This window comes from Somniosus microcephalus, chromosome 33, assembly GCF_052327205.1.
Source record: "Somniosus microcephalus isolate GS21.2 chromosome 33, FLI_Smic_1.0, whole genome shotgun sequence".
Lineage (NCBI taxonomy): Eukaryota > Metazoa > Chordata > Chondrichthyes > Squaliformes > Somniosidae > Somniosus > Somniosus microcephalus.
In genome coordinates, this window is record NC_141019.1 from 4,701,317 (window position 1) to 4,715,510 (window position 14,194).

General features: G+C 42.1%; 1 protein-coding gene across 1 annotated transcript in view; it reads left to right on the forward strand.

The window, feature by feature from the left end:
* The window catches only part of pou6f1 (POU class 6 homeobox 1), a 159,237-nt gene that overhangs the window by 11,293 nt on the left and 133,750 nt on the right, over positions 1-14,194 (forward strand). The window contains exon 2 of the mRNA XM_085972615.1: positions 4,187-4,283. Within this exon, the coding sequence (XP_085828741.1) occupies positions 4,230-4,283 (54 nt within the window). The 5' untranslated portion in view covers positions 4,187-4,229. The remainder of the gene's footprint in view (positions 1-4,186; positions 4,284-14,194) is intronic.

A 14,194-nucleotide genomic window follows, 5' to 3' on the forward strand; every position in this document is an offset into this window, starting at 1 on the left:
CACAACGGGCTAGATTTTCCTGGAGCCGTCAGGCGGGGTTTCAGGCGTGTGGGGGGGGAAAAATCCCGAATTCGGGGGTTCCGACACCATCCCGCCCAAAACCCCGCCCCACGCAACTTTCAGGGGCGGCGGGTACCCGCCCCGCACTGGGACCCGCCGAAACCAGGCGGGAAGGGATTAGTGCCAATTAACTGCCTGTTAACAGGTAGTTAACAGGCAGTTTTTAGCCTAATCCCTATTTTGAGGGGTTTCGTGTGGGATTCCCGACGACTCCAAACCACGCCAGGTTAGACCAGGCGGGCCGTCGGGTTGGAGGGGTCGCGATGTCGGTGTTCAGGTGAGTGATGGGTGCATGAGTGCAAAGGTAAGTGTGTTTGGTGTGTCTAAAGTGTGTAAAGAACTTTTACTTACCTTAACAGCCTTTCTTCCTGTAGCAGTCGGGAGCTCATCATTCAGCCGGCACTTAAAGCTGAACGGCTGCGATCTGTGAAAAGTGACAGCCTTCAGCTTTGAGTGCTGATGAGATTTCTAAGTGAGTCTGTGCAGAAGGACTCATGTTAGAAGTCAGACTGTCAGTGTTTCACAGCTTCAAACAGCTGTGAAACACTGATATTTCATCTGTCAAGAACTCTTGACAGATGAAATTGCAGTCTGTGACGTCACCTGTTGCCGGGTAGCCCTTAATTGGCCTGCTGAGCCCGCTGGGCGGGCTCAACAAGGTCAATCAAGGGAAAATCGCCCGGATTGGCCGGCGTCGAAGTAGGCGGATCTAAAACCCGAAAGTTGAAGTCCCGCCGCCTTCCTGACAGGTTCGGGAAAATCGACCCCAACAAATCGAATCCAGTTAATGAGCTATGAGCCAAGTCCCAATCGTCAGGAAAGTGATGGAAAGAGTCATCAATAGTGACATCAAGGTAAAGCCTTCCAGTGGCTGAAGTCATCCCTGATGCACAGAAAGATGGCGTGGTTACCGAAAGTCAATCATTGATGCCCCACGGCATTATTGCAAGATTTCCTCAGGACAGTGTCCTCAGTCCAACTAGTTTCAGCTGCTTCATCAATGACGTTCCCTGCGACATTATGTCAGGAGTCAGATTGTTTGCTAATGATTGGTGCTTCATTCATAACCCCTCTGATAATGAAGAAGACAATGCCAACCTACAGCAGGACATGTACAACATCCAGGCTTTGGGTGACAAGTGGCACATAACATTTGCGTCACGTAAGTGCCAAGCAATGACCATCTCTAACAAGAAAAGGCAGAACCACCTCTCACTGACCTCAATGGCACCACCACTTGCCTGGATGGGTCCAGCTACAATAATGCTCAGTAGCATTTTGGATAGAGCAGTGCACTTGATCAGCACCTGTAACACTGGACTCGGCGCCCACTCTCTGCACTGTGGTTACAGTATGTACTATCTAGAGGATGCACTGCTGCAACTCGCCAAGCTTATTTTGACAGCACCTCCCATTCCCCCATGACTTACATAGAAACATAGAAGATAGGAGCAGGAATAGGCCATTCGGCCCCTCGAGCCTGCTCCGCCATTCAATGAGATCATGGCTGATCATCCAAATTCAGTACCCTGTCCCTGCTTTCTTCCCATATCCCTTGATCCCTTTAGCCTTAAGAAATATATCTAACTCCTTTTTGAATATATTTAATGAATTGGCCTCCACTGCCTTCTGTGGTAGAGAATTCCACAGGTTCACCACTCTCTGGGTGAAGAAATTCCTCCTCATCTCAGTCCTAAATGGCTTACCCCTTATCCTTAGACTGTGACCCCTGGTTCTGGACTCCCCCGCCATCGGGAACATCCTTCCTGCATCTAGTCTGTCTAGTCCTGTTAGAATTTTCTAAGTTTCAATGAGATCCCCTCTCATTCTTCTAAACTCCAGCGAGTACAAGCCCAATCGACCCAATCTCTCCTCTACTACCTAGGACAAGAGTAGCAACTCCATGGGAATGCCATCATCTCCAATATCCCTTCCAAGTCACAAACCATCCTGTCTTCGACATATGTTACAGTTCCTTCATCGTTGCTGGATCAGAATCCTGGAATTCCCGACCATCGTGGGAACACCAGCAGCACAAGGACTGCAGCCGTTCAACTTCTCCGGACAACTCGGGATGGGCAATAAATGTGGCCTTGCCAGCATCACCCACATCCCACGATCAAATTGAAGAAAAAGCCGATTTAATGAGACGTCTTAGGCAATATTGGGCAACCAGACTTAAAAATAGAACCGAAGGAAAATGAAATGTGTTTAAGACTATTGCACACTGAGGAAGAAAAATAATTCTGTAGTAAAACGTAATTAGAAAAAAAGCATAGATTGCAGTGATTTAATAAAGAGATTAGAAGGAACATAAAAACAAGTAAATTACTTTGCAAAAAAAATGCAAGGTAACAAAAATAGACAGGATTCGTGTCCGCTGTGGCTCAGTGGGCAGCACTCTTGCCTCTGAGTCAGAAGGTTGTGGGTTCAAGTCCCACTCCAGGGAGTTGAGCACAAAAATCCAGGCTGACACTCCAGTGCAGTGCTGAGGGAATGCTACACTATCGGAAGTGCCGTCTTTCGATGTGATGTTAAACCGAGGCCCCGTCTGCCCTCTCAGGTGGATGTAAAAGATCCCACAGCTCTATTTTGCAGAAGAGCAGGGGAGTTCTCCCCGGTGTTGTGGCCAATGTTTATCCCTCAATCAACATCCCTAAAACAGACGATCTGGTCATCATCACATCGCTGTTTGTGGGAGCTTGCTGTGCTCAAACTGGCTGCCGTGTTTCCTACATTGCAACAGTGACTACACTTCAAAAGTACTTCATTGGCTGTAATGCGCTTTGGGATGTTCTGAGGTCGTGAAAGGCGCTATAGAAATACAAGTCTTCTTTCTAACAAAGGAACTAAAGAAAGTATTAGAAAATATAGACAAATTACAGGGGGCAGTAGGAGGGTCCCAAAAAGGTTTTAAAATTACTTTAATAGAAGGAAGGTGGATGAGCAGTTGGATCAGTTAAAGGACACATTAGGTAAAACTATTACGGATGGTCAGGATACAGCAGATATATTGAATGGATTCTTCACATCACTTTAGAGGAGTATAGACAATTTCTGGTCCTAGTAAATGGGGTTAAGCAATCTATAGCACATGTAGAAGTTGGTAAAGAATGTGATGCAAAAACTGAAAGGATTAAATATCTACAACATTCCTGGAGCAGACAGGATAGATCATAGAATTCCCATGGAATTAAAGGAGGAAATTAGCGTTGCTTTGGTTGATATTTTTGAGAGCTTTATAGGTACTGGAGAAGGACTGGACGATGGCAAATGTAGTTCCAATAAATCTTTTAAAAAGCAGTAAGAAACAAAACTAGTAATTATGGGGAAGTTAGTCTAAGATCCATGGTGGGGAAAAATGCTTGAGGACTGCTAGCACACACTGGGAATACATAATCAGGATAATTTGTGCACCGCCAGTCTGTGATTTTCCACCCATTTTTAGAAACAGAAAATTTATATTTAAATGCTTTAAGGCAAGAACATAAAGATGGGAACTGGATGATGTTGGGGAAAGTGGTGGTGGTGGCACCTTTGAAGGCAAAAAAAGAGAGTGCAGACAGTTTGGGGGAGGAGATTAATGGGCAGGAACATGTGGGGATTGGGGCCTGATGGGTCAAAAGAGGCCAATGGTAGTTCAGATCTCGATCTTCTACTACATTGGTATGCTTTGTCTCTGCCTAATACAGGCTCAGACTGCTGGTTTCCTTGGGGGAACCCTAAAAATCCTGGGGCAGTGTAAAGGGCGGAAACCCAAAATGTTGGGTCTCCGTCCCCATTTTCCTGACCTTTGTGCCTGGGGTATAGGCATTTTTCAGGGGAAAAGTTCAGGAAATTCGGCTTCATAAATATTCAACTAATTAAATTCAGTCACAATCGCTAATTTATGTCTTAACACACTTCGGCTTATGTTTTGTATCAGAAGGCCTCGTTCACATAACTGAACAACTGATGGACAAGTATTTCTTGAGAATTTGTATGCATGAGAATGTTTTCAAATTATTCAGTGCAATGGTACATAAGACATTTATGCAACCATACGTTTTAGAACCAGGTTAACCAAAGTAATTTTATGTTACTATATTCTTCGAACTAAATTCATTCTTTTTGTTTTGTTCCCCAGTATGCGATAAGGCAGATCAAACTTTTTCTTTCAGTGATGTACAATGGAAACTGGCGGTCTGACAGAGCAGGATGACGCTTTGTCTATCACTAAGCAGGTACGACACTTGTACTCTTTTCCCTTTTATTATATTTTAATCCTATTCTAATTTAAATGAGAAACAAATAGAAATTAAATAAAGTATCAAATATCTGCTTTATCTTTGATTGTTGCAATTTAATACTGTTTCTAAATGTGTGATAATGTACTGGTGTTTTCAAAAAAGTGACATTAGTTATTTCACTCTCAAATGTCCAGTGGAGTGTTTAAAGCACACATGCTTTCCCATCCCGGTAATGTAAAAGCATTTTTATTTTTGTACCTTTTTTGATGTTGAATTTTATTTTAAAAAACCACAATTGGGAAGAAATGCAACGATGGAGCATGTTGATACTCTAATGGTGGTGGGATGTGGTTTTTACCTTGGGATTAGCCAGGCAACAGGTTCCCATCTCAACTGTGCTATCGAGGAAGGAACAAATCAGTTTTGGATACTGGTTATGTCATGTGCCCGCCACAGTTGCTTCTCCTCAGGGAGGGAAGGAAGATGAATCAGATGGTTCAAGAGCGCCATCAGCAGAGATCGAAGGCAGGAGGATAATAAAGCAGAATTTTATAGACGTACAGAGGCACAGAGCACTCCTCTTTGCACAAGTGCGATTGATTATACTACTCAGCAATAATTCACGACAATAAAATTTATGTTTGCTGCTGTAAGACACCGTTTAAGGATTTCATGTACTAGGCTCTTTCCAGAACATGCTTAAAAGGGAAGGGAAGTCTACAGCAGGGGTACTCATTATATAGCCTACCAGCCAATTGTGGCCTTTGTGAGCCTCTGTTGCAGCCCTCGGACTGGGTGTGATCCAGTCTCCCATTTCCTGCCCTATCCATGGCTTTGATGCTCAAAGTCTTGGTCCCAATCCATTCATTACAAAGAGCTCGCTGGCCAGACTGGCTGTCAACAATTAACGTTTTAACATCCACAGTTCGCTACCCTCCTACTTTCCTTTTGCCTCCCACTAAGAATGAGAGGTGTTGGACATCCAGATTATGGAAGGAGGGAGTTTGTGTAATACAGAAACATGAAAGTGTCCTTCACTTGAAGTAGAAATGTCGCCAGTTTAATCCTGGGAGCTGCAGTGTTCGAAAAGTGTGCCCGTGAAGCAAATGCTTGCAACTTCAAGAGAAAAAAGAAAGCTGTGTAAATCTTACTGAAACTCTCTGTAAAAGGCAAAAAGAAAGGTTTAAGATGCCATTTAACTTTTAAAATTATTTTTCCTGATATTTTTGGCATTGAACTGGAACTTGTTTGTTATTTTTTGATATTAGTGCGGTATGAGGTACTGTTTGATCCAGCTCCTCAGTTAGAAGCAAGCCCGTAGTCCTCGCACTTGTCAGCGACTGCAAATCCTAAGTCTGAGCACTTTGCCCCGATTTAACTGGGACCAAATCTGCCTTTTACTTGTCTTAGCAACTTTGAGCATTTAGTGTGGAAGTATCTATAGAGCCCTGGTAGGATTGTTATGCACTTAATGACTATCTGGGGATAACCTCTTCAGTTCTATGTTCTAACATCTAGTTTAATTTATCGAGTGTATTGCCTAAATGGGAAACTGTTAGTTAAATAGTTGTGCCAGCAGAGCACAATTATGGCATACAGACTGTTTTTGAAAAGCAACTGCATGGTCTCAGTTGTAATATAAATTATAACCATTTATGATCTTTATGTTAAGTTTGTTCACATTTGGGGGTTTTACACCAATTTATTGGATCACCAGCTAATGTTTGTAAACAATCATACAAGAGCTAATAACATTTTCCAAATTAGACAGTTAAAAGAAGGGAAAAAACAAAGGCCCCGATATTTCCGGGGAGGGAGCGGGCGGGCGTGTCTCCGGGGGGAATGCCGGGAACATGGATGACCTGCCGAATTTAACGGCAGGACCTCATTTTTTTAATTCTGTTTCCCGCCCGGCAGCTGGCCAAATTGACAGGCTGGTTGGCTGCCGCCTGGAAAGCCAGTAGTAGAAGACTGCAGTCGGGGACAGTTCGGGACGGTCCCCGGCAACCAGGAACATCGCAGGTGGGGGGTGGGGGTCGGTGGGTGCGGCAGTGGGCCGGCCAATCTCGGCATAAGATTTGCTTGAGGGGCCATGGGGGGGAGGGGGGTGGGTGGGGGGAGCATTCTAGCTCCTCCTGGCCCACAAGTAGTGCTATAAAAAGCATTTACTTGCTGGATCCGGCTGCTCCCACCGTCCTTTGGCTGCCGAGTTTCCCGAGCATTGGAAACCCATCCAGCCAGCCTTAAATTTAAATCACTGCCAAAATATCAGGAATGGAGCTTCATTTACATATTATAATTGCAAACCCGCCCCTCTAGAGCGGGTTACTTGGACGTGGTTAAAACGGAAGCAGGTGCGTTCGCGGCAGGTTAGGGGGTCAGGTTTTGCAAATTTGCCGACTTAACCCCCACCACCCCCTACCCAACCCTCTCCTGTCCATTTTGTGGGGGGGGGGGGGGGTTAAAATTCCCCCCGAAGAATCACTTTCTTATTATGTGGCTGATGTTGCTATTTTCTTGTTACACTAGAATAAAATAACAGGAAGAAATGGCATAGGGACTGGCATTTATAGGGCATTGAAGCCACACAATAGGATGGCATGCTGCCCTAGTGTACCTTTTAACTCCGTGAGTTAGGGTTCATACATGACTGAACAGTTGTTTTTCTTGCATGTTTCTACTTTCTGTTGCATTCTACTGTATTCTATACCCTAAAGTTAGGTCCATTGTGGCCTTACCTCTATTCTCAACATTTCAAGCCAGGACTTCTAGGTTTTGAGTTACAGGAAAAGTTGATTTGTAATTAACCTCATTTGTAAATTAGGTTCAATTAGCATAATACATTAATACATCCTCCCTAATGAATAACAATTACACCCCTAAGTTTCATAAAGATCAGACTTGGCATTTTAGAATTATAGGAGAAAGTCAGTTTTGTAACTAAGCTAATATCTATATGAAATGTTAACTAATTAGCATAAATCATTAATCTGTTCTCTCATGACATTACAATTATACTGTTGAAGTTTTATAAAGGATTTGCATTTTGCATATTATAGAGGAAAATATTGCTTCTAATTCATGTTAATTTCCTTATGCAAATGAGGCATAATTAGCACAGTTCATTAATATGTTAGCCCTAATAACAGGAGTGTACGTTCTAAGTTCCGTAAAGGCATGACAAGGATTTTTCAGTTGAGCTTATGCATACTAATTCATGCAAAATTTCTGCCATGATGTCCAGCATTTCCGAAGGTTTGTGTATACATTTCCTTTATTATAAATGTTCAGCTCACTCTTTCTATAAATGATTTGATACCTTATCTAGTGAATTCAGAATTGATGTGGTGTGGATCAGTTTTGTTTAGCCTGTTATGTACAAATTTGTAATGTGTATTCAAATAGATTTTACAGGTTAAAGATTGAAATTATTTTTATACATTTAACTTGTAGTTTTTAATTTATTTGAACAGGCATAGTCTGTTTTCATTTGATGCAAAAGGGTGGGCACGAAAGCTAAATGCTGTTGGAAAGGATCCAAGCTTTTTAATTTGAAAGCTTAATTTAAATCGGATAAATTATCATGTACTATTATTCAGGAGCTGAAATGAAGAGCTGTCCACGACAGGTACACTTAACATTGAACCAGGGGCTTTGTAGCTGTGGCAGGTCCAATGGGTTGGTGAAAATGTTCAAACAAATGTGTCAGAAGTTTCTTAAGGAGGCTTTCTATAGCTGTCTCCAGCAAATACTTGCCTGTAAAGTGCACTGAGTATGTTGTTAGTTTTTTTTTAAATGGCCAACGAATTGCCATGCATAAAACACAAGAGGGGTGTACAGTTCTTAACAGTAGGATCTGACAGCTAAATAGAACCACACAAACCAGAAGCAGTTTCTATGCTGTTGTAGCTTTGAACCGTCTTGTTACAGTGATAGGTTATTTGAAACTATCATTTTGTATCTTGCTGTTTATTATGATTCTAAAGTCAGAATGTGTAAAAGGGTTCTTTTAGACTCAAGTAACTGAATAATGCTCCCTCCAGGAATCTGCATCAACCCCAACCTGTGAAGCATCCCCCCAACTACTGCACCACACTCGTGGCCACTCCAAGCGAGACTGCCAATCCTTGCCACATGATGGTTTTGCACTTGGCACTGGGTTGAACCTACGCAAATTTCTTTCTTTTATATTGTTACAGCTGTTGACGAAAGAAAACTTTTCTTCCCAGTCCCAAGGTGAAAGGACATCACACTGACCTACTGTGCCACTCAGTTCCTCATTACCTATATTTTGAATAATAAATACTGTCCCATTCCCTCTCCTAAAATTGCAATGCCACATGCTAGCAGCAAGATCATCAATAAACCGGTGATCCTGTCTGTAAGACACAACTTTGTTCAAATTAAAGAGCAACGTTACTCTGGGAAGTTGGTGAGTACAGAATATTCAAATTATTAAGCAGGAAATCAACATCTTGGACTGGGAAAGATGATTCCCATGAAAGACAGACAGCTAGCCTTGTCAGATACGTCTGTGATTAAAAAAAATGAAGCATTTTTGTCTTGGATGTATCATGTTATTGGTTTCTTTCTGTCATGCTCATATGGGGTTAAAAACTAGGTTCACTCACAGAAAATAGCTCAGCTAGTTTTCATGTATAATAGCCCTACAACATGTATTTCTGTGATGGGTATCTGAGGGAGGGGCCAAGCCATTCAATTCAAATACAAGCATTCTATGGGTTTTGTTTGAGCAGCTCTATTTAAGCCACATATTTTAAATTTATTTTGTCCTGGTCAAATTTTGAAAGTGTATTTTAGCCTGTCTTGTTCCAATTCATCAGTCTGCCCGACACCAACAGCAATATTTACATAGGCCAGAAAGACTCCATGGAAGGTCAGCAGTGAACTGCCACTCATTGTTAAGCATGGGATTTTGAGCCAGATCCAGTTCATGTTGAAGTTTAGTGCAGCTAAACTATGAGATTTTCTACCCCACAAGGAGGGTTAGCTAAGCCAGTAACCACTGTAAATCTACAGTATATCATTGTGCATTGGTTTGGCAGTTTATAGCCTAATCCACAATCTAGTGGAGTGTTTATTCCACCGTCTTCTGAAGTCAAGGAAGATCACGTGAGAGCACATGATATAACTAGTAACTAAAGTGCAGTGACAAGAGTTTTCTGTCCAACCCCTGGGATCGCTACGAATTACCTAAAAAAAAAATAATATTGGGCAGGTAACGGCACACTCTGGTTCGTAAGGACTGAAGGCTTGCCTGTAGGAATGGTCCGAGACACTAGAACTGAGAAAACTATCTGAAGTAAAAACTCCAGATAAGTAACCTAGTTATCCAAGCAAGACTGAGTAGGTTGCACAGCATGGCTGCATTTGGATGGGCACAGCTGCGCTATCTTTTTTTAAAAACTACTTTCCATTAAAAATGCTTTGTACTCCACTGATGTCCCCGTTTGAAGTTGTACACATGATAAGGGGAAGTATTTTACATTCATTGTATGTGAACTGCTTTGAGATGTTACTGAAATAAGTGATGAAGACTTTTGCTTTTTTTGAAACTTAGCTGGATTTTTCTGAACTAATGAATGTGTTCATGTAGTAGTGTCGACATGCCTGCTTTATAGGTGAGATTGTGTCAGTTACAATCTCAGACTTCAAAAGACTGCAGAACCACAGGACAGCAAAGCTAGTTGCTAACGAGTCACTAGTCAGCAGTTAAAAAAATACTAGTCTACCAATATATCATTGAATCTAAAAATGTACTTTGTGTATCTTTTACACATCTATTTGTTGGAGGTGGTTTGTAAAAAGTCAAACAAGAAGCATAAGAAAGCATGAAAGGAGAAGCAGTAATCTGGCCCATTAAGCCTGTGTCTTCCAATAGATTTTGCACAATTTGCGTTGTCGCGGATGCTTATTTGATCTTTTGGGGAAGCGAATAATCACAAGTAAAATTTACAAGAACATTTTGTGAAACTACCTCCATCCCCAAAAAAGGTATCAGAAACAGATTGCATTTATATATGCCTGACATTTCCACAGGGGTTCTTGTCGAAACCCCTAGAGAAATGGCAAAAATGACCATTTACGCAGTTTCTCCAGGGTTTCTGTTGCTCTTCTGCTGAAGCTATGGTGGGCGATCAGGAGAACCCTGTGGAAGTTCTTGCCATCGTGTTTATAATAGAGTAAGCGTCCCACGTTGTTCCACAGTTGGAAACAGATGTTGAGACGCAGTAGGAGAAGAGTTTGGGGAGATGACCGCAGGCATGGTCACAGAGCAAGGTTTTGAGAAAGCTTTTAAAGTTAGGGGGAGAGGTAGTAAGGGGGAGGAGGTTTAGGAAGGAGTGCCAAAGTATATGGCCCAAAGTGTATGGCCCTGCCCGCTCCCCATAACCTTGACTCTCCTGTTTTTCAAAAATCTGACTTATCTCCACCTTAAATATATTCACTAACTCAGCCTCCAGAGCTCTCTGGAGTAGAAAATTCCAAAGGTTCACGACCCTCAGAGGAAATTCCTCCTCATCTCCGTTTTAAATGGGCGACCCCTTATTCTGAAACTATGCCCCCTAGTTCTAGATTTCCCCTACGAGGGGAAACATCCTCCCTGCATCTACCCTGTCAAGCCCCATCAGAATCTTTTATGTTTCAATAAGATCACCTCTCATTCTTCTGAACTCCAATGAGTATAGGCCCAACCTTCTCAACCTTTCCTCTTAAGACAACCCCTTCAACTCAGGAATCAACCTAGTGAACCTTCTCTGAACTGCCTCCAATGCAAGTATATCTCTCCTTAAGTAAGGAGACCAAAACTGTACGCAGTACTCCAGGTGTGGTTTCACCAACGCCCTGTACAGTTGCAGCAAGACTTCCCTACTTTTATACTCCAACCCCCTTGCAATAAATGTAAGAAGTCACACAACACCAGGTTATAGTCCAACAGTTTTATTTGAAATCACAAGCTTTCGGAGCGCTGCTCCTTCGTCAGGTGAAGTGGAGAGATGCCTATAGACACAGATTATATAGTCAGAGAATAATGCCAGATGATTTCAGGTAATCTTTCTAACTGCCATTTATCACACCTTGGCAGAGAGATAATCACAGCAATCAAAGGTGTGAATCAAAGGAGTGTTCCCTCCCAGTCGGGGAACACTTCAGCAGTCAAGGACATTCAGCCTCCGATCTTTGGGTAAGCATCCTCCAAGGCGGCCTTCGAGACACACGACAACGCAAAATCGTAGAGCAGAAACTGATAGCCAAGTTCCGCATTCATGAGGACGGCCTCAACCGGGATCTTGGGTTCATGTCACGCTACATGTAACCCCACCTGACGTAGGGTCATCCAGACTCGAGTCGTCGTTGGCTTGTTCTCTCTACACAGATGCGGCTGGACCTGCTGTGATTTCCAGCAAAGAAAATGTTTTTTGTCTGTTTTTTGTTTTTCATACAGACCCCAGCATCTGCAACATTTGACCCCTTGTGACCCCGCCTCATTGTTCTTTGATGTAATGTTTTCCTGACTGACCTGTTTGGACACCATTCACACCTTTGATTGCTGTGATTATCTCTCTGCCGAGGTGTGATAAATGGCAGTTAGAAAGATTACCTGTAAACATCTGACATTATTCTCTGACTATATAATCTGTGTCTATAGGCATCTCTCCACTTCACCTGACGAAGGAGCAGCGCTCCGAAAGCTTGTGATTTCAAATAAAACTGTTTGACTATAACCTGGTGTTGTGTGACTTACATTTGTCCACCCCAGCCCAACACCGGCATCTCCACACCTTGCAATAAAGGCCAACATTCCATTTGCCTTTCTAATTACTTGCTGTACCTGCATGCTAACATTTTGTGTTTCATGTACGAGGACACCCAGATCGTTTTGTACCGCAGCATTCTGTAGACTCCATTTAAATAATATTTTGCTTTTTTATTCTTCCTACCAAAGTGGATAACCTCACATTTTCCCACATTATACTCCATCTCCCAAATCTTCTATGAATTCTCTCCAAGATGTAAATGTCAGGATCGGTTGTAATGCTGCTTCTCCCGTGGTGGAATAGCTTGCCAATGTTCGCTCATAAAGAATGTCCAGGCTCACACAAAGAATGGCCACTTTGGCAGTGTACCGAGGTGGGGCTCCCACTGTCCATTGAACCTCACTTCAGCATGATTCAGCATCTTCAGCATTGGCTTACGTAACAACAGTGACCGCACTTCAAAAAGTAATTCATTGAATGGAAGCTCTTTGTGATGTCCTGAGTAAAGTACTATATCAATGCAAGTTCGTTCTTTTTTGAGGGGAGAAAAGATGTTTAAAAAAAATATTGGGGAGGAACACAGCTCAGATAAGGCAACCCCTATGGAGATTAGAGAAGGAGACATTTATGGAAGTGGTGAATTTGGAAAGTTTATTTCAGCTATTTATGTCAAAACTTATAATTAGGAGCTCTCCTGGTGGCTTAATGGGAAATGGTACTGCTCAGTGCAGCACTCATATGTACAGACCAGAAGGTCCCTGGTTTATTTCCTGGTCTGTGTTGAGTTAGTTGATCTCAGATAGGAAGATACAGGTGCTGTAATCTGAAGAAGAACTATATTGACTGAAAACAGAATGATTTTACCACAACATTTCTTTTCTTCTGAGCAGAATGTCGTGAGCCTTACTGTAAAAATAATGTTGCTGCAGAATTTCAATTGGGACTGATTAGATTAAAGAAGACTATTTTATAACTAAAATAATTTGCATGTAGAAATTAGGATTAATTGGTATAATTCCGTGGGATGACATTACTTTCAGCAGAACAAATAATCATCCAAGTATCATTCAACTTATGGTTTTTAATCATGGGGACTTATAATGAATTGTATTTTAATATGCAAATTAGGTCTGATTAAGAGAATTGATTGAAGGACAATTCCAGACTCATGAGAATGCATATTTATTACAAGGCAAACCTTTCCCAATCTGATAGCCATCACTAGTCCAACCATCCCTAGAATGAGAGATGGGAAAGAGACTCATGGCTGTGACACATGAAGTGCCTTGGGACATTTTACTGCCTTAAATGCAAGTTGTTGTGATTACTAGTCGGTTTTCTTTTCAAAATCTGTTTCAAATGCGAACAATTGCATGTATCCTATCCAGAGGATATAAAACAAAACACACAGGCTAGAGAGAGACATTAGCAAAGTATTTGAAAATAATTACAGATGATATTAAGAAAATTGGTGGAAGTTACTGAAACACACCATGGTTGAGAGGTTGGATGGAGCTGAAATAAGTCTTGGGCAGCAGATACAAATTGGAAACCGAACAAAAGGGTTTGGGTAAGCACTGTTGAGATCAGGCGTGTTAACTGAAGCTGAGAAAACACTTCTTTGCTGTGTAATTGTGTAATACTTTGGGAGGCATTTCAAATCTGAGGAATTCCTGGAGTGTTTACGGGATGGTTTCCTGGACCAATATGTCGAGGAACCAACCAGAGATCAGGCCATCTTAGACTGGGTATTATGTAACGAGAAAGGATTAATTAGCAATCTTGTTGTACGAGGCCCCTTGGGTCTGAGCGATCATAATATGATCGAATTCTTCATTAAGATGGAGAATGAAGTAGTTGACTCGGAGACTAGGGTCCTCAATTTAAATAAAGGAAACTACGATGGTCTGAGGAGCGAGTTGGGTAGGATTGATTGGGGAATGTCACTCAAAGGGTTGACGGTGGATAGGCAATGGCAAACATTCAAAGACCGAATGGATGAGCTACAGAATTTGTTCATCCCAGTTTGGCATAAAAATAAAACAAAAAAGGTGACTCAACCGTGGCTAACAAGGGAAATTAGGGATAGCATAAGATCCAAGGAGACGACATATAAATTGGCCAGAA